The 23,486-nt window shown below is 47.5% G+C and overlaps 1 protein-coding gene across 1 annotated transcript; it reads left to right on the forward strand.

The window, feature by feature from the left end:
• Nucleotides 1-21,811: 21,811 nt before the first annotated feature.
• Nucleotides 21,812-23,131, forward strand: LOC130032357 (TRPM8 channel-associated factor 2-like). The gene is made up of 2 exons (XM_056123938.1): nucleotides 21,812-21,896; nucleotides 22,488-23,131. The coding sequence occupies exons 1-2, from the start codon at nucleotides 21,812-21,814 to the stop codon at nucleotides 23,129-23,131; spliced, it is 729 nt and encodes a 242-aa protein (XP_055979913.1).
• Nucleotides 23,132-23,486: the final 355 nt, after the last annotated feature.

Genomic DNA, 23,486 nt, shown 5'->3' on the forward strand with positions numbered 1-23,486 from the left:
TTCTTCTTGCTCCAGCTCTCAGCAAGACACTTCCTCCTCCTCCTCCTCCTCCTTCTCCTCCTCCTCCTCCTCCTCCTCCTCCTGCTCTTCCTCCTCCTCCTCCTCCTCCTCCTCCTGCTCTTCCTCCTCCTCCTCAACCTCCGAGATTTTGTTTCTTTTTTTATGGGTGGTGGGAGCATACTTGGCAGTGCTCAGGGACTACTCCTAGCTCTGCACTCAGGAATCACTCCGGGGGTGCTTGGGGGAGCATATGGGAAGCCAGGGATCGAACCCGGGTAGGCCGGATGCAAAGGCAGCGACCTCCCTACTGGATTATCAGTCCGGCTCCCCGCAGTGAATTTTTTGCCGTGGCCTCTTGAAGTCTACAGGCTCTCGCCTTCTGTTTTCTAACAATGATGCTCTGAAGTACACGGATGCCTTAGGGACCTGCTGTCCCTCCAGCCAATTCTGCCTCTCTGAACAAGCTCTTCATTTCTTCCTCTTGGAGATGTCTGAGAACAAGAGCCAGGCTGGTGTAACCGCGAGCCCGGAACCAGCTCTGGTTCTGTAGAAAAATCACTTCTCACTGGGTCCATATTCTTATTACATGGGGATGACAGTCCCGGTATCTCCTACACATGGGTTTTCTTTGTCCTCGGCGTGGTCCCACATGGCCTTCCTATCCGGTTTATGGGGACAGTTTGCAAAATGTCTCACTCAGAGAATCACTTCGGGTACTTGGGTGATAATGTCCAATAAACATCAGTGCTATTTGCCGACATGTTTGTTAACAGTAATTGGGATTCTCGCCCATCCCAAAGAGTCTTGCTCATAACCGGAACCAAAGAATGGTGTTGACAGCTCAGATTGGCTGCTCCCACACTACTGAATTCAGTTGATTCTCACTTTCTCCCTGAAAGGGGAAGGGGTCTGAGAGGGCCCAAGATCCTTACTAACTTCAAATGCAGACTGTAGTACTTTTGTGTCGACTAAAGACAAGAGTCACCTAGTTACCTGGACAGAATCCATATCCTGTTTTTTCTTAGCACAAGGGAGGTGATAGATCTCTTTGTCTGCCTTGGCATATGATCCCTATCAGCTGCCCAATGCTGAGAGGTGTGGGGATCCGCTAGGATACTGAGAACAGTGAACCAAGACCGTCACTTTATCCTCAACCCACCACGCTCTGAGCTCGCCCAGTCTCCTTCCAGGCCATCCCAGTTCTTTGACTCGGTGGGATTTAAATTCAGGCTTTGCCTCTAGCATGAGGAGATACCCACTAACCGTCCCTCCTACTCAATCTAAAACCACTTTTCTGTTGTTTTTGACTCCCACTCCCCTGGTTTTGTGGAGATCGAATGGATCCTCAGAAAAACTGATTTAGGAACACCCTTCTCTCCATTCCAGAAAGTTTCCTTTCCTTTCATGAGCATCTGTGGTCAGGTTGGGGATTCGGGAATCACTTGTTAATCAAGCAACATCGTTACTTAACACATACATACATGTCCAGATGAACCAGACACTGTGTGAGGGAGTTTCTTTAACTGTGTCCTGGAATCTTTACCACAGACTTCTGGAGCAGGTACTGGGATTCAACCCATAGATGAGAAATGAAGCTCCGAGATAAGCTAACTTCTGAAGCCATAAAGCTAAGGAAAATAGGAAGCCCAGCATGAGAACATCATGGAGCCCCTGGCCCCCCGTAGATCATTCCTGGAGATAATGAATGGAAGGACACACAGCAGCATGTCGGGTCCTTCTCAAGAGGAGTGGCTGAAGGTGGGCACCACCAACAGACTACCGAAGACAAAGATGTTGGCCCCTTGAGAGCAGCCCAGGGCTTCGGCTGAGGGTGCTGTCTCCATGGGTCATGCTCCTCATATCAAGAGGATGAGGTGTAGAGCCAGCCCGGATGGAGTCCACTGGTGAACATTTTCCATCTCAATTCACTAAGAAGGACCCTTATGGGGGAGGGTCAGCTGGGGTGAGACAATTCTTCCCCCATGATGGCTACCTGTTCACTCTCCCTTTATGTGCAATTATCTGAAGAGAGCCAGTTCTTTTGGTTGAGGGGTACAGGTGGAAGGAGATAATTAAAGCATAAACAAAGAAAGAAAGAAAGAAAGAAAGAAGAAAGAAGGAAGGAAGGAAGGAAGGTAGAAGAAAAGAGAAAGAACGATAAAAAGAGGAAAGACAGAAAGAAAGAAAGAAAGAAAGAAAGAAAGAAAGAAAGAAAGAAGAAGAAGGAAGGAAGGAAGGAAGGAAGGAAGGAAGGAAGGAAGGAAGGAAGGAGAAAAGAGAACGATAAGAAGAGGAAAGACAGAAAGAAAGAAAGAAAGAAAGAAAGAAAGAAAGAAAGAGAAAAGAAGAGAGAAAGAAAGAAAGAAAAAAGAAAGAAAGAAAGAAAGAAAGAAAGAAAGAAAGAAAGAGGAAGGAAGGAAGGAAGGAAGGAAGGAAGGAAGGAAGGAAGGAAGGAAGAGAAAAGAAAATCCATGAGGGGGTCCTACTAACTGTCCCAGTCTTTATGGCGCTAAGACCATGATAGTGAAATCACAAAATGTCCGTGGAAAATGGGAGATTCAAATCCTACATAATTCTCCTCGCCAAGAAAAAGTCAAGCCGCAGCAAAGACACTCACAAATCACAACAGCGATGAATACATCACAGAGACAAAACAGTATCTCCTAGACCTGCAGGGACTAGGCCACACAAGCTGCATCCTGCCACAGATAAGGGCAAGGTGCACACACAGAAGCTCACAAATGGCCCCTTTTAAACAGAATCGCGTTGTCTGCTCTCGACCACATGGTTTAGTTGTCCTGGATAAGACAAGTCTAGCAGGCATGTCCATGAGGAACCGCTGATTGAATTCTCGATGTGCTCCAGGGGAAGGGTCAGTGAACTGTGACAAAGGGGATGCTGTAATAAACAGTCCCCGTGCTCTTAGAATCCAGCCCAAAGCCAAGAGCCGAAAAATCTATATTCCAGAGTACATTTGCTTTTAAGGATGTCAACGTTGGTCTAGCAAATCATCCATAATCTGCCAGGGACAGTTTTTAGTTTGTTCTGCTCAGAGCCATGCTAGAGGGTAAGTGCTACTGCTCCGCCCAGTTGCAGAGAAAACACATAAATACGGGGCTTGCAAGGAACTTGCCCACATTTCCAGTGGGGGAAGTTGGACTGAGCAGACACTTAGACAACAAGCGATCCCCTATCGTGGGTTCATCTGTCACCAGCTGCAGTTCTACATACGAGAAATGATGTGTCTATTATGTCCCCAGACTAACAGACCCAAACTGCAAAAAAATTATATATTTTTAAAAACATTTTATGGGGCTAGATCAATAGCACAGCAGGTAGGGTGTTTGCCTTGCACGTGGCCAACCTGGGTTTGATTCCCAACATCCATATGGTCCCCCAAGCACTGCCAGGAGTAATTTCTGAGTGTATGAGCCTGGAGTAAGCCCTGTGCATCGCCGAGTGTGACCCAAAAAGAAAAATAATTAAAAAATAAGGTTCTTTCCATTGATTGCCTTAGCAAGGCAAGACGTGTGACTCATCTAAAGCCCCCATTCCTTTTTAACCAAGAATCTGCTGTGTCTTGTCTGGGAAGTTTTGAAGAACTCATGACACAGAATCGGTCTATGTGTTTATTTTTCTTTTTTTTCTCCATTTTATAAAATGTTTATTAATCTGGTAACAAAACTAAGCAAAATATTTTAAACAATTAGATATGAATATTTTTTTCTCAAAATATTTGTATTTGTATTTGTATTTATTTATTTATTTATTGAATCACTGTGGGAAAGGTTACAAAGCTTTCAGGTTTAGGTCTCAGTCATGCAAATATCAAACACATTTCCCTTTACCAATACTTATTTTTTACCATGAAGAACCCCAATAAAACCCCACCCCCCACCCCTCCCAGTCCCTGTGAGGCAGATGAATTCTAGTTAACACTCTATCTGCTTTGATTAGATTCATTGTTTCAATAAAAGATTCACCACTATTATTTAGAGTTTAACCCCCCCCCCCAAATCAGACATGCTGAAAAAGCATTGTGAAGTGATTTGCTTTCTACAGCTGGGTTCAAGAATTAAATGTTGGTTTTGGATTTCTGCTATTTTACTTATTGACCCTGGAAGTATTTCTACTGAAAGTCAGATAGTTCAGAAATTGGTTTCTGTGCTCTGGAGTCGTGGCCATGCTGGAAAGTCGCTAGTGGGGGGCAACTGGTGGCCTCGGTAGGGCGTGAAGGACAGACCAGAACGCCCCCCTTCCCATGAGGTTTTAGTTTTAGTTGCCCCCACACCCCCGGCTCATACCTGCTGTCCACAAGGCTCCCATGCGGCCGCCATCCTTCTTTCCAGAGAAGAGAGAGCAACTGGGGCAACACCCTTTCCCCTCCGGACAGACATGATGGCCTGGATTAACGCATAGTCCATTCACTTTTCTGCTCCAAGCTGCTGGGTTCTGCATTAAGTCCTTGTGCTTCTGGGGCTGTGGCCGTGCTGGAGAGCCGCTCGTGGGGGGAAACTGGTGACCTCGGTAGGGCATGAAGGACGGACCGGAACGCCCCATCCAGAAGGAAGTGGCAACCAGCCTGGCCTACCTACCTGAGTGGAAGGAAAATATAATGAAACTGTACCTCCTCACACAGATGTAAGGAGTGCCCAGCGAGGTGGCAGGTTAGAGAGGTCCCGGGAGGCAGGCAGAGAATGGGCCTTCGCTCCGCCACCTCTGTCACTCAGAGCACGAGCCTGGTCTTCTGCTCCCATTAGCCCCGTAACCCCCTGATCCCCCCTGATCCGCACCCCCAGTTCTGTCTGGAGGAAGTAGGCTCAGAGCACACAGAGAGGTGGAATCGGAGCTTTGCAGAAGCAAGGTCTTGGAACTTGCAAGGCTCATGTCTCTGCTCTCAGATTTCGGTCCTTGCCTGTTTCCAGGCCTTGTTCTGAGAGTGTCACGTCCTGGACTGGGTCCACAAAGGGAGCCCCCTCCTCTTGACATCCTGGGGTCTCTCTGGGCTTGTATTTCTGATCAGTTCTCCCCCAAGGCTCCCTTAGAACCCAGCGCAGACCCGAATGTACCAGGAGCACCAGCCAGTGCCCCGGTGATGTGAGGCGTTTTCTCCAGGAGCTGCTAGGAAGGGCCATTACTAGGCTGAGCTCTGGAGTAGCGAGTGTGGGCTTCTTCGTGGCTAGCTGTGTGATTCCAGGCAAATTCCTGCTCTTTCTCATCTCGAAAATGGGATCTATTTTGTAGGATTATTGTGAAGATTCGATGGTAGTCCTTTGAAAAGTCCTTTGATTTGAAAAGAACCTAGCAATGAATAGGAGGGAGGAAATGAATGAAAAAGAGAGAGAGGGAGGCAGAGAGGGAGGAAGGGAGGGAGAGAGAAATATCGACCCCCACTGTTCTATACCTAACTCACTCATTTTTCAATTCACTCATTTTAAAACAAGGCTTCACCTTAAACTGGCCTTTACAGATGCGGTATAATGAATTCTCTTCCGTCCTGTGCTTGGTCTGCCAGACCCTGAAAAGACTGTGGTACAATGCTTTATGAATTTAAAAATCACAATGGGGTTTTCAGTGTTGCTTGAGGATCAGCCTCTTTATTCAGTTCTGTCTCTCAAGAAAAAAAACAATATCCTGCCTTTGAATAAACGAAGCCTGGAAGTAAAGCTCTTGAAAAACCAGGACAATGTTTGTCTTTAACCAACAATGGACTTCTGGCTCAGGGCCTGGGGCAGGTGCTTATGTTTCCACAGTTGAAACAGTTTCCAATCATGTCCGGAGTTACCACTTTGGCAGATAAAGTGCAGACAGGGGTGATAGTAGAACGGGTAGGGCATTTGCCTGGCATGCAGCCAACCTGGGTTCAATTTCCAGTGTCCCATATGGTCCTCCGACCCCACCAAGAGTTAGCCCAGGCTGCAGAGCCAGGAATAAGCCCAGAGCATCACTAGGTGTGGCCCCCAAGCAGGAAAGTGCACCCAGACAGAAATCTTTCCTTTAGAGCAAGATAACTCAGAACAATTGATGCAAATTTCCTTTTTTTTTAAACAAAACATATAAAGATTTTCTGAAATTTCCTCTGATCTTATTCAGAATCTCTCATTACTTCATTACTTTGTAGCTTTAACTATAATTGAGGGTCTATAATTAAAGTTAGTTCATTAATCTAGACAGCTTTTCTTTGGCTCACTTCTATTTATTTCAATGTTTTACAGTTCTCTCTGCTTTGGGGGACTTTTGGTAGATACAAGCACTTGATGTAAATTGTGATTTTCTTTGGATGCCTTTATCATTTCTCCATCATTAATATGATTTTTTTAAAAATTTAATAATAAAAAGGGAGCCCGGCAAGCTACCGAGAGTATTCGATATGCCAGACACAGTAACAACAAAGTCTCCAAAGGAGACGTTACTGGGCCCGCTCGAGCAAATCGATGATCAACGGGAGGGCCTTTGCTTACTTACTTACTTATCTCATGACTATGTCATCTATTGCTTTGAATGTAGAAGTTGACTTTTCTGTCACCTTGGAAAATAACAACGGGCAGGAAGTGAGTTGTGGAGTCTTGGCAAAGTCTCTGCTAGCGATGGTCTCAGTTAATCTTCACAATAATCTTAGAAGATGGAAACTCATTGCTCCCTGTCAGGTATGAGCAGAACAGATGAGATGAGCAGCGGTAAATTGCCTCAGCTACAGTGCTAATACGAGATGGATCTAGTCTGAACCAGGCCTTCTGGTTGCAGAATGGGTGTTAATAACCGCAGTTCTTTGAACACCTAAGTGAAAAGAGTATATGACAGACTCAGCTATCCAGCGGTAGGACCTGTCTGTCCTCACTCACCTCCTGTTGCTCTGGCCTCCTATACTGGTTCCTCATCTGATTTCATTAGAACAAACGGTCCCTCTGATAATCCCAAGTGCCGGTTTAAAGGAAAAGTCTGAGGTGTTCCCCACTAGTTACAGCTGGGATGACCCCTTTATCGTCATTCAAAGGCTCAACTTCTGGGCTGTTGGGATTTCAGTCTTTCTAGTTCACTAGCTTGCTGGGTTTCAAAATGATGGGTCCCTTCGGTAAAGGACTTACACCCCGGAAGTCCCAGACTCTGCATGTTTTCAGCAAGAATATTAGATTCTCATCCATCCCTTCCCTCTCGATTCCATTCTCATCGCCGTGGGGGGACCTTTTAAAACTGGAAAGCTTATCCAGGTCAGTGCCCTGTGTGCAAGCCTCAAGCGGGACTTGGAACTTAAGATGATGAACTGAACATATAAGTTTACCTCCCCTCCCTCCCCAGGCCCCACTGAAATTGAAGTCAAGACATGCAAAAGCCAACTGACACCTCTCAGCCAAGCAAACAGAGAAGATTTGGTTCTAAGCGAAGAAGAACTCAACCCAGGCCAGGCGGAGCAGGATAGTGGACACGCGGGAAAGCATCTTCCAGGCAGGACATAAGCTGATCCGAATCACACGACCCCCAAGAGACCTGGGCACGCGAAGAGGCTTATCTGTTAGCAAGTCAAATGAGTTGTGAAGCTGAACCCCACTGAACCCCTCGACCCCACTTTCGTGCTCAGAACACAGGCAGTGTATTGCTACCGGTTTCAAGTTCCTTGTCACTGTTATTGTCATGGTGTTTTTTGCTGTTGTTGTTTGTATAAAGGAACTGAATAAACTGCCTGAGGAGAGGTAGGAGTTGGTGCTCCAGAATAAAAATCTTTCTTTCTTTTTTTTTTTTTCTGCAAATAAATAACCCCTTAGCCTATTAGCTAATTCTCTAATTAGAATTAGAATGAGACTCATCCCATCCTCACACCTTCTGTAGTGCCTAAGGGCTTCCAGAGTCTTAGTAGAAAGAAGGCTTGAAACCCAATTGGTAAGGGCAGCAGAAAACCCATCCCAACTCCTAGAAAAGTCAACAGTTATATTGATTCCTCAATGCCAGTCAGGAATTCCCAGACATTGAGCAGAGAAAGGGGAGTCAGAGGGAGGGAGAATCAAATGAGAGAATGTAAGGAAAATAACCAATTTGAGTTAGGAGATTTGAAATTAAACACACACACACACACACCTGGAAGAAAGTTTTTGGGAAAAAAAAATAAGTAACTTAGAAATTTTAGCTGCAGAAAGATCTGGGGTATTTTTATAAGGTGAAAATACAGGGAAAATAAAAGAATTTTTTCAAAGTCCTTTTGAAATTGAAATAAGACTTTCAAACATAGTAGACTGGAAGAGAAAAATAATACTCACAGATACAGAGCCCAAAAGAAAGAGCAGAGCAGAAAGCATGAATAAAGGAAAGAGACAGAGAATCAGTATCTAACTGCTGGAACTTCTGGAAGTAAAAACGAATGAAAAAGGAACGAATTCATGAACAGAACAGTCTTTAGATTGAGGTGGCTCCCATTCTACTTAGATCTGAACAAATCTTGTGACTCTGGAATATTGGGAAAGGAGGGAAGACATTAAAAGTGCCTGAAGAGAAATTAAATTTAGTTTTTTATAATTAGTACAATAAGCAAGGGATTAGGAACTGGCAGATTTTTCATCAGGGCCACTGAAGGTGAGAAATCAGTGAAGCAACGTCTTCAGAAATAGAAAGTATTTTCCCCCACCAGTCCTAGAGTTCCAACCCTTCGAGTCACCTAAAAAAGGAAGACATTTTCTGATATGTAAGTTTTCAAAGTCTCTCCCCCTCTGAACCCCTAATGAGTGGGTACCTTGAGGAAGTTCTCTAGCAAAACTGAAATGGAACCCCAGAAGTGAAATAGAAAAAATAATGGAAGTCCAAGAGGAAGGGCATGGAATCCAGAAAAAGAGCCAGGGGCTCTCACCCATTAGATATAACTCTAGATTCACAGCTCTCCAGTAGGATGCCTCACTCCAGAATAATGTTTATTCCCAAAGAATACCTCACTCCAGACTAAGAGTTTCCCCACAGAATACCTCACTCTAGAGTAACAATTTCCACACAGAATACCCAACAGTTACCCCCACAGAACACCTCACTCCAGAAAAATAGTCACCAACAGGACACTTGAGAATGACAGTTACCAACAGAAAACCTCACTCCAAAGTAATGGGTATCATCAAGATACCTCGCTCCAGAGTGACAGTTACCAACAAGATACCTCACTCCAAAGTGACACTTACCACCAGGATACCTCACTCCACAGTGACAGTTACCAACAGAATACCTCACTTCAGAGTGACAGTCACCCAAAAGGACATCTCCACAGTGAGTAACAACAAGACATCTCACTCTACGGTGACAGTTACCAACAAGGCATCTCACTCCAGAGTGGGTTATCAACAGGACACTTCAGAGTGATAGCAAAATGTTGCCTCACTACAAAGTAACAATTAACCACACAAAATACCTCACTCCAGAGTGATAGTTACCAAGAGGACACTTTACTGCAGAGTAACAGTTACCTTCACAGAACACCTCACTCCAGAGTGACAGTTACCAACAAAGAGGCATCACACTTGAGTAATGGTTATCCAGCAGAACACCTCACCTTAGAGTGACATTTAACGACAAGGCATTGCCTTTCAGATTGGCAGTTATTTCCACAGAACACCTCATTCTAGAGTAATAATTATCCCCACAGAACGTGTCCTGAGTAAGAATTACTCCCAAGTACATCTCCTCTAGATTAATGGTTACCCACAAGATAGACCTCACTCCAGACTGACGATTATCAACAGGACACCTCACTTTAGAGTTGCAGTTATTTCCACAGAACACCTCACTCCAGTGTAGGTTATCCCTGATGAATACCTCACTCTAGAGTAATGATAATCCAACATGACACCTCACTCCAGAGTGACAGTTACCAGCAGGACATCACTACTGGATAACAATTAACAACAGTGCACCCCCAGAGTGATGGTATCCAACAGGACACAACTCCTAAGTGGCAATTACAAGAGGATACCTCACGCGATAGGGATGGGTATCCAACAGACACCACACTCAAGAATCAAAGTTTTCAAAGAGGGTGATTCGCTTTGGAGTGATGACCCACCAGGATACCTCATTCATATGACTGTTACTTGCCAGGACGCATCACTAGAGTGAGTTACATACCTGCCAGGATTCTTCAGTCTGGAGTGATAGTTGTCCAATAAGATACCTCCACTGGAGTGATGGGTATCTAGCACACCCATTTCAGTTAAGAATGTAAGTCTGAGGCTGTCAGGGAAAATCTACCTTGAGTGTCATAGATAGTACCATTGAGAAGCTGGAGTGTTTGAGAATATAGAGAATAAGCATTCTTTAGTCAACAAAAAATAAAACAGAACAATAAGATATCAAGAAATTCATACCCATGAGGCAGTAACAAAATATCCATATATTGTAAAAAGTCTCCATTTAACATTAGTGGTGGGTATGTTTCTTTTTCAGTGGTACAGGCATCACGACATTGGGTGTGTATGATAATACTTTGCTTAGCTCTCAGTAAACAATATTTACATGGACACAATAATGAAGATGGTACTCTGTGTTCTGTATGATCAGCCTAGACGCAAATTATGAAAGACTTAGTTTATTCAGAAAAGATCAAAATGAATCCTGACAAATTAAGGGAGAAGAACAGAAAGATGTTGAGACTCTGTAGAGATGAGAGAGAAGGAAGAGTAGGGCGAATTTATATAAAAATGAAGTAGGAATCAAAAACAAATCTACAGTAATGAGACTTTGTATCACTTTTTCAAGTGAAAAAGTACACTTGAAAAAGTGTACTTTCCAAAATGATAAATTAAACCAATGGAAGCATTAAAAAAGTCACACCAAGAGCATATGGAAAGCTAGGGGTAGTTAAATTCTTATCTTTTGTAATGGGGGAATTGTTAAAAATTGTCTGAAGTTAGTAAGTCAAGAAATTATTGTTCAAACATTATTTAATGCTAGGAAGTCATTTACCAGAAAATCTGACAAATAAAAATTTTTAAAAGAAAAATAAACCATCTTGCTTCTAGAGATAAGACTAGAGTTTAAAAGGATGGGGTCAGAAATCTTGGGGTTTTTTTCCTTTTAAATCCTTCTGTACTATTTCATTTTTTTATCCTGTGCATGTATTACTTTGAAAGTTTTTAATAAACTCTCCTAAAATGTCTCATTGGCTTCATGTTGACTAAGACCATCCCAAAGAGTGTCAACACTCTTGTCTTTCCATTCCACTCTAGCTGGAACCACATCAAATATCTTCCAATGACTTCAACTCACAGAACCTGGTCTTGATCTCTGCGGACGTTCCACAGAAAAGCAAAACAAAATATGCCCATGCAACTAGTGACTATGATAACTGCTAACAGGTTTTCAATATTTGTTGAATGGATGAATATCCAAAACGGTGTTGCAAGATTGGCCAACCAGTGGGTTTTTTTTTATTCTGTTCTGTTTTGTTTTTTCCATTATTTTTGTTCTTAAGCCTGAAAGCATTTTAAGATTATAGATCAAAATGGTACTTTCCTATAGTCCTATTTCTTTGATGATTTGTTTCACATGAGTTTCCTTGATATTATTGCCACTTTCCCTGAATGTCACAATCTGCTTTCTATTACCTTTCCTCCTGTGTTAGAAGAAATAACCATCTATCTACTGGAAATCTCAGACTGGGCTGGAGCGATAGCACAGCGGTAGGGCATTTGCCTTGCATGCAGCCAACATGGCCGACCCAAGTTCGATTCCTCCGCCCTCTCGGAGAGCCCGGCAAGCTACTGAGAGTATCTTGCCCGCACTGCAGAGCCTGGCAGAGGCTGGCAAGCTCCCCTTGACGTATTCGATATGCCAAACACAGTAACAACAAAGTCTCCAATGGAGACACTACTGGGCCCGCTCGAGCAAATCGATGATCAACGGGAGGGCCTTTTACTGGAAATCTCAGACTTCCAAGTTTCTTATTTCCTGACATGCCTGATCTCTAGAAAGCTGTTTCTTCTCAATCATCTCTAACATTTATAAATGAAAATATATTTACAGATTTATTTATTTCTTTTTTTATTTTTTTGTTCTTTGTTTATTTGGGGCACACACCTGGCTATGCTCAGGCCTACTCCTCACTTTGTGCTCAGGGATCACTCATCATGGGCCTCGGGACCAGGTAGAAGATCCAGGGATGAAACCAAGTCAACCATGTGTGAGGCAAGTACCCGACCTGATATACTAGCACTCCGGCTCCAGTTTAAAAACCTTTCTTATCTGCATTAGCGTCTCTATGTTCTATGTTTATCATTAGATTCTAAAACGGAGATAAAGCCCGAAAAATGAGAAGGGTTCCCAGATTAGCGGTACAATCACTGAAATAATTCTTTTGTCCACCACCACACCACTCTGCCTGAATTTCTATATAATCACTTAATCCCCGTTATTCATCGATTTACTCAAGCTGGTGCCAGTAAGGTCTTCATTCATCCCTGTTGCGTGCTAGCATAGCCCAATGGAATCTTTTCATTCTAGGAACATGCAGAGCCTCAAACCAATCATTCAGGGTCTTGACGAAGAAGTCTGACCATCTTGTAGGTGGGCGTCCATGCGATCTTTTGATGTCCCGAGGAATCCAGTCAGTAATGGATCTAGTCCAGCGGTTGTCTGTAAACCTCTTTATGTGTCCAGCCCATCTGATTTTTGATGCCTTGGCAAATGAGACAGCGTCCCTGATTCTTGAGCGTTGACGGAGATCAGAACTCCGGATTCTATCTCTCATTTGACTGAGGCGTGATATTCCAAGCATAGCTCTTTCAATTCCTCTTTGAGTGACCCGAATAGCGTTCTCATCCTGTTTTCGTAGGGCCCAGGTCTCTGAGGCATATGTTAATGCAGGAAGAACAGTGAAATCAAAGAGATGTGCTAGTAGCTGGAGGTTCTTTGTCCTGTTAGTTATTTCTTCAATGCCCTTGAAGGCATTCCAAGCCGCTCTCTTCCTCCTGTGTAACTCAGGTGCCAGTTCATTAATCATGTTGATTTCTCGACCTAGGTATATATAACTGTTGCATTCGGAGATGGTGGTTCCGTTGAGATTAAATGGAGTGTCAGTAACGAGGCTGTTTCTCATAAACATTGTCTCCGTAAATTCATCTGTAGCCCGACCTTTCCACACTCAAGGTCGAAGTCGGTCAGCTTTTGTGCTGTTTGGCTGATGTTTGATGTTATTAGTACGATGTCATCAGCAAAGCGGAGGTGGTATAGTTGCTGACCATCTATCTTCACTCCCATTCTTTCCCATTCCAGTTGTCGCATGATGTTCTCGAGGGTGGCACTGAAGAGTTTTGGTGAAATGGTATCACCCTGCCGAACCCCTCTCTTGACATGGATGATTACTTCTTTGCAGAATGGTGAGATCCTGGTAGTGAATCTGTAATAGAGCTCACGAAGGATCCTGATGTATTGAGTTTGTACATGGAGATAGAGTCTGAAAAATGAGAAGGGTTCCCAGATTAGCTGTACGATCACTGAAATAATTCTTTTGTCCACCACCACACCACTCTGCCTGAATTTCTATATAGTGAACCTAAAATATATTAGTTCTCTTTATTCCATTGTCTAACTCTCAAAAGTGGTGCTTATTGGAAATCCTTCCCATTGCCTCTTCATAAAATTAGTCTCTAGGGGACATTGATAAGACCTTAAATCAATGTCCCCCAAAGAATAAAAGGGCCCTCCATAGAAACAGGGGATATTGAGGGATATTGGTGGTGGGAAATATACATTGATGGAGAGATGGGTTTGCAATATTGTTTGACTGAAACCTGATCACAAAAGCTTTGTAACTGTGTGTCACAGTGATTCAGTAAAAAAAGTGAAAAATAAAAAAATAAATAAATAAATTCCCCGGATGGCCACAGTCTTTAGTATAAGACAAGTTTGTATATGTCCAACCTAGAGATGGAAGGAGTGTAGCAGTATATGAAGATCCTTCTCTTGTTTCTTACTGGAACAAGGAAGTTTCAACCTATGTATCTCCGCAGTGACCGTGAAAGAGGTTTTCCAGGATGTCTTTTTCATTAGAAATAATCGACTTCTGACACATGTGCTTCACAAATCTGGTACCCAAAAGGCTCTAGACAGGCCCAGGGTGGATTCACACAAACACCACAGGAGAATATAGATGCTTTAAGAACTCTCAATAAGGGCTGGCCACCTGTCAGGAGACACAGCAATGTTCAGTTTCAAGCTTTAAATAAGCAAGCAGGCCAGAGCTTGCCCTTAAGGATAGATCAAGCTACTGCTGAATAAAGGTTAGCATAAATGTCCTGCAGAATGAATGACATCATGGGTAAATCTTTCATAAGCACTCATGTTGATGACTTTGTTCTTTTCTCCTACTGTAATATAATCTGAATTAAAAACACTCCAGTTGGAAGATGCATGCTGAAAGTAGACTATAGACCAAACATGATTGCCACTCAATGCCTCTTTTGCAAAACACAGCACCCAAAGGGAGAGAGAGAACAAAAGGGAATGCCCTGCCACAGACGCAGGGTGGAATGGGGGGGATCGGGGAGTGGGAGGGATACTGGGAGCAGTGGTGGTAGAGAATGGGCACTGGTGGAGGGATGGGTACTCGATTATTGTATAACTGAAACCCAAGCACAAAAATGTGTAAGTCTACAACTGCACCTCATGATGTTTCACTAATAAAAATTAAAAAAAACACTCAAGTTAGAGATATAATTATGACAGTACTCATATTAGCCTGGATACCCCCAAGTGCCAGAAACCAAAGTAAAACCAGAGGTGCAAGATAAGGTTTTTTTTTTGAAGGAAACACATGTTAGAGAAAATGGAACTGGGTACAGAGGAGACTGGGGAAATTATGAGAAGAGAAGAAGAGGAGAAACAGAAAGTTTGAAAAGGCTTGTACTGGAGTGTGGGTCTTTGAAAGTGAGACCAATAAAGAGATTCAATCCTCAAGTCAACCCCCCCCCCATCAGAAGAATTCCCTGTTTCCCCAGAATTGGTCCACCTTGGTATTCCTGCCACACTTCATCATTGATAGGAGACACCCCTGGGACGCATGGCGTTGGCATTGAGGAATGCAGAGGACACCAGCTGAGGCTGGGCTGTAACTTCTGCAGTCGGAGAACCCAGAGGAGCGTTTCCAAGACCACCGGAGTCCTGATTCTTCAAGCACTTGTGGGCACCTGCTCCGTATCATCTTAATGACTTCGTAAGCCTCTGCAGTGACTCATGTCGATAAATGCAGAGTGGAGCCACTCATCCGTCTCTACTACTAAATTAGCGTGCAACTAATCCTCTCTAGATTCTTGAGGCCTCTCAGAGAAGAGATATTCAGGGCCTCATTCAGTGTAGCTCGTGGTTAAAAATAGTTGAAGGAGGTCAGGGATTATTAAACCCCAGCCAGTCACCAGGAAGCAGATCTATGAAGTAGAGCCTGCATTGACTTAATGAGAAACTAGAGTACTGCAGAGCCTTTATTGGACAAAAATGGATGGTGTACCACACATAACAATAACAGTTCTACTTGCATATGCATGCTGGGCCATCAATTATTTTGCTGTTTATGAATATTTAGTAGGTACAACTCCAAAAGAGACAGTTAATTGCAATGCCAACTGTAGTCATTGCAATGCAAAAAGTAGGGATTAGTGTTCTTGGTTTAAGACCATGCCCATTGACCTGTGAAATTCGGTAATGACATTTTCTCCTGAATCTTGCAGGCAGTGCCTCACCTAAATGTTCTAAACTGGAGTTTTAGAACTAAGAAAGGGCAATGGAGACACGGTGGGGAGGGATGTTGGGAAAGGAAGCTTGGTACTCCCTGCATGCAACTTTTTAAAGCTCTTGTTCCTGGCTGTAGAAGAAAATGTTTTAGTTCTGAGCGCGTCAACCAAAGCCCCTCGGAACCTGGCTGAAGAAGGGCTCAAGACAGAGGCTGTCCCCCAAAGTCCCCTTAGCAAGTTTTAATTAATCCTTAGGAACACTCATCCTTCTCAGTGGAGCCTTGTGCCAGGCCGGTCTTCGCCGCTGGGGGGCAGCCGGCGCCGCAGGAGCGCGGACGGCGGTGACACACCGGGTAGGACCGAGTCCCAGCGGGTCCCCGCGCACTGGGCTCCCGGGGGCAGGAGCCGGTGGCCGCACGCCCGGTTTCCCAGGGACGTCGAGTTCGCTCCTGCCCGCGGAATCGCAGCGCCTGGGCACCGTCTCCCCCGGGATCCTCGGAGGGTGCGGACACCCAGATTCCGGTGGAGACTTAGGGACAGGGCCAGCGGGGAGAGGAGGGAAGGCAGAGCGGGCAGAGAGAAGAGGGCCGGGGGGGGGGGGGGGGGGGTCAGCAGGGACGGCAGGGATGGGAGAACCGGCAGGGACAGGGATGGGAGCACCGGCAGGGACGGCAGGGATGTTAGGACCACCAGGGACAGTAGGAACAGAAGGACCAGCAGGGATGGGAGGACCAGCAGGGACAAGAATGGGAGGATGAGCAGGATCAGGGATGGGAGGATCAGCAGAGACAGAGATGGGAGGACCAGCAGCGACAGCAGGGATGTTGGGACCACCAGGGACAGGGATGGGAGGACCGGCGGGGATGGCAGGGATGGGAGGACCTGCAGGGACGGCAGGGATGGAAGGACCGGCAGGGACAGGGATGGGAGGACCGGCAGGGACAGGGATGGGAGGACCACCAGGGACAGTAGGAACAGAAGGACCAGCAGGGATGGGAGGACCAGCAGGGACAGCAAAGGGAGGATCAGCAGGATCAGGGATGGGAGGATCAGCAGAGACAGAGATGGGAGGACCAGCAGCGACAGCAGGGATGTTAGGACCACCAGGGACAGGGATGGGAGGACCGGCAGGGACGGCAGGGATGGAAGGACTGGCAGGGACAGGGATGGGAGGACCGGCAGGGACGGCAGGGAGGTGAGGGACCACAGGGACAGGACGCGCGACGCTGCCCGGGGAGGAGCCGCGCGCAGGCCCGCCCCGCCCCGCCCCACGGTCCCGCGGGCAGCACCCGGCACAGGCCGCGGCTCCCGGAACCGGCCGGGCGCACCCGGAATCCGAGCGTGAGTGTTTGCCGCGGGCGCGCCCGGGGGGCAGGGGGGACCCCGCGCACCTACGCGCAGCTGCGCCCCGGGACGCCGATGGCCGGCGGGAGGCCCCACCTGGAGGGATCCGGCTCTGCGTTTCCTTTCGGGTCCCTTCGGTGCATTTCTTCGGGGTTTCTCCGTTTCCTTTCGTGCGTTTTTCCCTAGACGCTTTTGCTCCTGGGATCCGGTTCCCAGGTGTGCGCGCCCGAGGGTCCGAGCAGAGGAGCGAGGAGGCGCCCTGGGAGGGAGGCACGTCTGGGCTTCCGGTGGTTTTTACAGTAACGCCTGGGAGGTCCGAGTGCCTGAGGCGTTCCCTGGCCTCCGGGGTGTTGACTGCGACTTGGAGCAAAAAACCCAAAGCCAAGAGCGCTGCTCACCCAGCGCGCTTCCCCTTTCCTCCACTTCAGCCCGCTCCTGGGCAGTTTCCCGGGAACTGCTAAGGCAGAAGTTGGGAAAAGGAATTTTCTAGGTTTTTTTTTTAATGCGTTTTATTTTCCTTTGATTTGGGGTCACACACCCGGCAGTTCTCAGGGCTGACTCTGTGCACAAGAGTCACTCCTGGCCGGCTGGGGTTTGGGGGGCAGTGGGGACCATATGGGATGCCTCAATAAAATTAGTTTTTAAAGGGATAAGGAGAGTTGCATTAGGGCTGGGAGAGGTAGTATAGCTGGTCGGGCGCTTGCCTTGCCTGCTGCCAACCTGCATTCCATATTGCAGCCAGCTGTGTTCCCCCAAGCCCCTGAAAGTGGTGGGGAGGAATTGGGGGCATTATGTTGGAAGTTCAGACAGCGCAGGGATGGAGGGACAGGCCGGCTGGGAGTTTGGAAACCCCAAGAGAAAACTGCAGTGGTCTACTCTCTCGTTTGTGGGTGGGGCTAGACCCTGGGTTTAAAGCCAGACTGGGTCCTTCCCCGACTAAATATGAACTGCCCCCAGTGGTGTTTGGTGGGCTGTCACAGTGGGTGGGTTTCCGGAGGCTGGAGGGAGCAGACCCCTGAGAGGACAGCGGTCTCTGTCCTTGATGGGCCTGAAGTACAGGTGGTTTGGTGGGGCAGGGAACCCCCACTTACACCCCCAGAGTGAGACCTGGGGAGGATGAGGAAGGCAGGAGGGGGGTTTTGCCACCCTGGGTGACGGGCGTTCACCTCATCCCTGGAGGTAACCTTGATCCCCTCTGTGGATGTCAGCTCACCCCCACAGTACAGCTGCCACCTGGGGGTGACCTGTGGATGGAGGTGAGCACCCAACATAGAGGGGCTCACTCAGAGGCTGGCCTTGGGGTAGGGGGTTTCAGGGGGTGCCCAAACCCCACCGTCCTGCACCACTTTGTACCCCACTTTTTTGAGGGGGTCACACCCGGCGATGTACAGACTTTACTCCTGGCTCATGCACTCAGGAATTACTCCTGGCGATGCTCAGGGGACCATATGGGATGCTGAGAATCGAACCCCGGGTTGGCCGCGTGCAAGACAAACGCCCTACCCGCTGTGCTATCGCACTGGCCACTGACGCTTTGCCCCTTAGGGAAGAAGGAAAGGGCACAGCCAGACCCACAGCTGCTCCAGTGCCCACCCACCCAGGGAGAGTCTTAGGAGGCAGCCTTTGAGCCTCCAAAGCCAGCACCTGAGATGCACATTCTTTTGTTTCTGCAGAGGGGCCCACCGGGCCTACACCCTGGGTTCACCGAGGGCAGAGAGGTCAGCGTTAGACACACAGAATAGTTAAGCTCAGGACACACCCGGGCCAAGAGACAGCCCCCTGGCCAGGCACAGCCCTGGGAAACAGAGGGCATTTCCAGCGGCTGCAGACCAGCTGCACGGGCAGTCGTGTGAAAGGCCAGCGTCGCTTCTTGTTCAGAGGAATCAAACCCTGGCAGCCAGGCGTTGGCTTGGCCCTGCCTGCGAGTTCCAGACACTTGTCCCACCCTCCTCCATCCCTTAACCCCCTCCAGAATCAGCTCGTTTCTGAAGGGGAGTTCCCAGGAGCAGTTACTAAGGAAGAAGTGGAGAAAGGGTATTTTAGGTTGTTTTTTTTTTTCATAAGATAGTCCACAATATTTGATTACATTTAATATTCAAACGCCAATCTCACCACCATTACACCATTCCAACACGATATTTCGGATGTTTCCATCCAGAACCCCAATCCCTGTCCCAAAGCAGAACTGAAATAACATATTTTGTATTGTTTGTTATTAAAAACCTGTGAGTAAAAGTATCCTTAGAGGAAAGAGTGTGAAGATTGTTCTATTTCAACAGGGCCCATTAAGACCTTCTATAAGAGATCACTAACATATTGTTACAGGTTGAGCCTTTGTGTGCTTTACATATATGTATATGTGTGTAAATAGGAGCGATAGCACAGCGGTAGGGCGTTCGCCTTACAAGCGGCCAACATGGCCGACCCGAGTTCGATTCCTCCGCCCCTCTCGGAGAGCCCGGCAAGCTGCCGAGAGTATTCGATATGCCAAACACAGTAACAACAAAGTCTCCAATGGAGACGTTACTGGGCCCGCTCGAGCAAATATATCTATATATATGTAAAAAAAATATATTCCTGGACCACGCAGTCCAGGAATAGGTTCACTCATGGGTGAATCTTGGCCTAAGCGTGTGGAGAGCAGTCTTGAACATTGTGGCAATTGAGTTCTGGAGGTTTTTGGCTGCCTGGGCTGGGTCCCTTGGGGCATGGAGGGGTTTGACCCAGCCCCAAGTGAAACAGGCTGACGTGGGGTCCGGCCACATGATTATGGCAAGCTTCGTGTTATCCTTCCTTCAGGGAGAGAAAGCATAGGATCTGGTTTTGTTGTTGTTATTTAATCATTTTACCTTGGTTTTGGATTACACACCTGGAGGTGCTCAGGGCTTATTCCTTTTTTTTTTTTTATGTAGGAGTACTGCTATTTATTCAGCCACTGATTAGGCTGATTGAATTGGGCATGAACTCCACCTTACTTTTTATAATATTCATTTTTTATAATATTATTTATTGAATCACCATGAGAGCAGTTACAAAGCTTTTGGGTTTAAGTCTCGTTCATAGAATGAAACACCAGTACCTTCACCAGTGCTCATTCTCCACCCCCAAAAACCCCAGTATGCCCCCATCCCACACCTTCCCCCTACCTGTAGGGCAGGTGATTTCCACATTACTCTCTCTCTCTATTTTGATCACATTCAATATTTTGACACCAGACCCACCATTATTATTTGGGATTTTACCCCAACACTCAGATCTGCTGAAAAAGGAACAGTCGACAGTTTGTTTTCTATTGCTGGTTAAGAATAACATATGATGTGGCGTGGCTGCAGTAGTGGCCGCGCGATTTTGAAATTTTGAAATTTCAACAATTGAATCTGGAGGGATTTCTGCCAAAACCTGCTGGGTTCTGAGATTTGTTACTGAGTCTCTGGGATCATGGCTGTTAAGGAGCTCGATCAGGAGCCAGAAAGGCCATTCATGGGCGGCAACTCAGGGTCTCATTGGGATGGGGAGGAAAGGGCCGGCTCCACCCCCATCCCATGAGGCCTCGTGTCTCATCACTGAGGGCCTAAGCCTGACTGTCCAGTGGCCTCTGGAGAATGGCAGCCACCGAGCCGCCTAGGGGGAGCAGGCGTAGGAACAGCACCTCTTCACCCCTGGAGTGTCCCGGCAACAATAACCTACTGCGGGGTCCGCACTCATTTCTGCCAAAAGCCGCTGGATTTCAAGATTTGTTTCTGAGTCTCTGGGGTCATGGTCAGGGCTTATTCTATGCTCAGCATCTGTGTCCAGGCCCCTGGACCTGGCCCTGGGCCTGGTTGTCCTCCCCTGAGCCTTGAAGGTCTCACTCAGCTTGAGCAGGTGGTAGTGGTCGTGACCCTTTCTCAGAGAGGACCTCCCTTAGGTGTCGCCCACCTAAGACTGTTTTTTTCTATAGCCAGTCTCGACTTGATTTTCATTCCTACAAGCATGAATTGCCACATATCACGAGCCCATCCATCGGCCTCCTTACAGAGGGTCCTTCCCTTCCTGAAAGTTTAAGTCCGTGTGTTATACCGGAAGGTTGCTCCATCCAGCACACCTTGACGAAGTCTGTGGCAAGAGAACAAGGTGTTGTGCCCAAGTTTCAGATCCCCAATTACAGAGAGACCCAGTTCCACAGATGATAATGCAAAAGCAATGGAACTTTATCACTAGCCCGAGCCAGCACTAGCCCGAGCTAGGGTCCAAGTCTCATCCGACACAGTGGAGTCTTGACAAGGACCCCGACTCTGAATCACAAGCAGCTTATATAGGGTTCAGTCAAGAAGTGGTTTATATGCTGGTCTATTTTTAACATTGGCCTATTACAACAGTGGTCAGCAATTAGACAGTAGGTACCAGTAACGGTTTGGGGTTCTTTGCAAGAAGGGTGCGGCCACCCCTCATGACTGACCAGATCCAACTGCCCAGTTTCTTATCTAGGTGAATTACTCTACTGGGAGTTTACCAGAAACTGCAAGTCCTGCTTCAGGGAAACAGGAACTGGGGCCTAGTTGAGATTTGATGTTAGCTGCATCCTGTCATGGCTTCTGAGGAGCCTGCTTTTGAGCCTCACAAAGGAACCTTTATTCCCCAGAGGGCTAAGTCCAGACAGCAAAGGGGTCAGAGAGCATCATCCATGAGTGGTGGTCTCCCAAACTGCTTTATGGCGCGTTTCTGCAAACTCCCTCTTCGGATTCACACTCAGTATTATGCCTCAGTAACACTGCGGATACACTTCAATTGTGGTGGCAATGACACCGGGACTCCTGGGCAGCAAGGACATCTTAGATAAGGGTCTACGATCACGTCCAGGGAGGTCAGGCAACGTCATTCACAGTAAGAAAAAGGGGGGATGGGGCTGGAGTGATAGCACAGCAGGTAGGGTGTTCAGCTTGCACGTGGCCGACCCAGGTTTGATTCCCAGCATCCCATATGGTCCCCTGAGCACTGCCAGGAATAATTCCTGAGTGCAGAGCCAGGAGTGACCCCTGTGCATCGCTGGGTGTGACCCAAAATGCAAAAAAAGGGGGGGGGGAGCGGAAATCCCCTGAAATTAGCAGGGGGTCGTGTGCTTTTATTGATTTTGTCTGTTTGCTTGGTTCCTTTTGGGGGCACACCCAGTGATGCTCAGGGGTTACTCCTGGCTCTGCATTCAGGAATTACTCTTGCCAGTGCTTGGGGGACCATATGGGATGCTGGAGATCGAACCCGGGTTGGCTGCATGCAAGGCAAACACCCTCTCCACTGTCCTATTGCTCTGGCCCTGTGGTTTTGTAGTTAACAGCACATACAAGCTATGACTCGCACATTGCCATGTGAAAAGGGGCGTGGCCTGGGGTGTTCCTTGTGCACTAGGGACCCGACCAGTGCTGGGCGTGTTGCAATTGTTCTTTGTGGTCTCTGAGTCTCTTCCCTGCTCTCCTGCAGCTGCTCCAGCCATGGCAGCGACGACAACTCCTGCCTCTGCTTTCGAGGCTCTCATGCACGGCGTAACCCACTGGGATGTCCCCAAAGACCCCGTCCCCTGCGAGCTGCTGCTCATCGGCGAGGCCGCCTTCCCGGTGATGGTGAAGGACAAGGGCCAGGTGATCATCGCCGCCTCCACGTACGGCCGTGGACGCCTGGTGGTGGTGGCCCACGAGGGCTACCTGGTGGCCGCCAGCCTGTCCCCTTTCCTCCGCAACGCCGTGGATTGGCTCCGTCCCACGCCCGGCGCTCCCGTGGGCGTCCACCCGTCCCTGGAAGCGCTCACCAGCATCCTTCAGGGTGCTGGTACCAAGGCTCAGCTGGAGTCGGAACCAGGAGCGGCCCTGGGGGTTTACTGCATGGACGCCTGCAGCGACGGCCTGAGTGAGGAGCTGGTGCAGTTTGTGAAGCGCGGAGGGGGCTTGCTCATCGGGGGCCAGGCCTGGTACTGGGCAAGCCAGCACGGTGCCCACCAGGTGCTGTCCGCGTTCCCGGGGAACCAGGTGACTTGCGTGGCTGGAGTGTACTTCACCGACACCTACGGGGACACGGGCCGGTTCAAGGTCTCTAAGAATATCCCCGAGATCCCGCTGCATGTCAGGTGAGTGACTGTGGTCTGCTCAGCAGAGGGAGGGTGGTGCCTCTCTTGAGCGACCTGCCATCCTTGGTGTTTCTTTCTTTGTTTTGCTTCATGAACTACCGTTCGCCATGTTCCAGGCTCCCTTCACTTAAGTGATTAAGTGAAGTTATGTCATATATATAACATATACATCACTGTCATTGTCCTCCCGTTATTCATCAATTTGCTCGAGCAGTCCCAGTAACATCTCCATTGTGACACTTGTTACTGTGTTTGACATATTGAATATGTCACGGGTAGCTTGCCAGGCATTGCCGTGCGGGCGAAATACTCTCGGTAGCTTGCCAGTCTCTCCAAGAGGGGTGGAGGAATCGAACCTG

This window comes from Sorex fumeus, unplaced genomic scaffold (assembly GCF_029834395.1).
Source record: "Sorex fumeus unplaced genomic scaffold, SorFum_2.1 ptg000048l, whole genome shotgun sequence".
Taxonomy (NCBI): Eukaryota; Metazoa; Chordata; class Mammalia; order Eulipotyphla; family Soricidae; genus Sorex; species Sorex fumeus.

Coding starts and splice junctions, on each gene's coding strand:
- LOC130032357 (XM_056123938.1), top strand. CDS start 21,812: ATGACACCGGGACTCCTGGGCAGCAAGGACATCTTAGATAAGGGTCTA. Junction 21,897..22,487: donor GTCAGGCAACGTCATTCACA/GTAAGAAAAAGG, acceptor GCTCTCCTGCAG/CTGCTCCAGCCATGGCAGCG.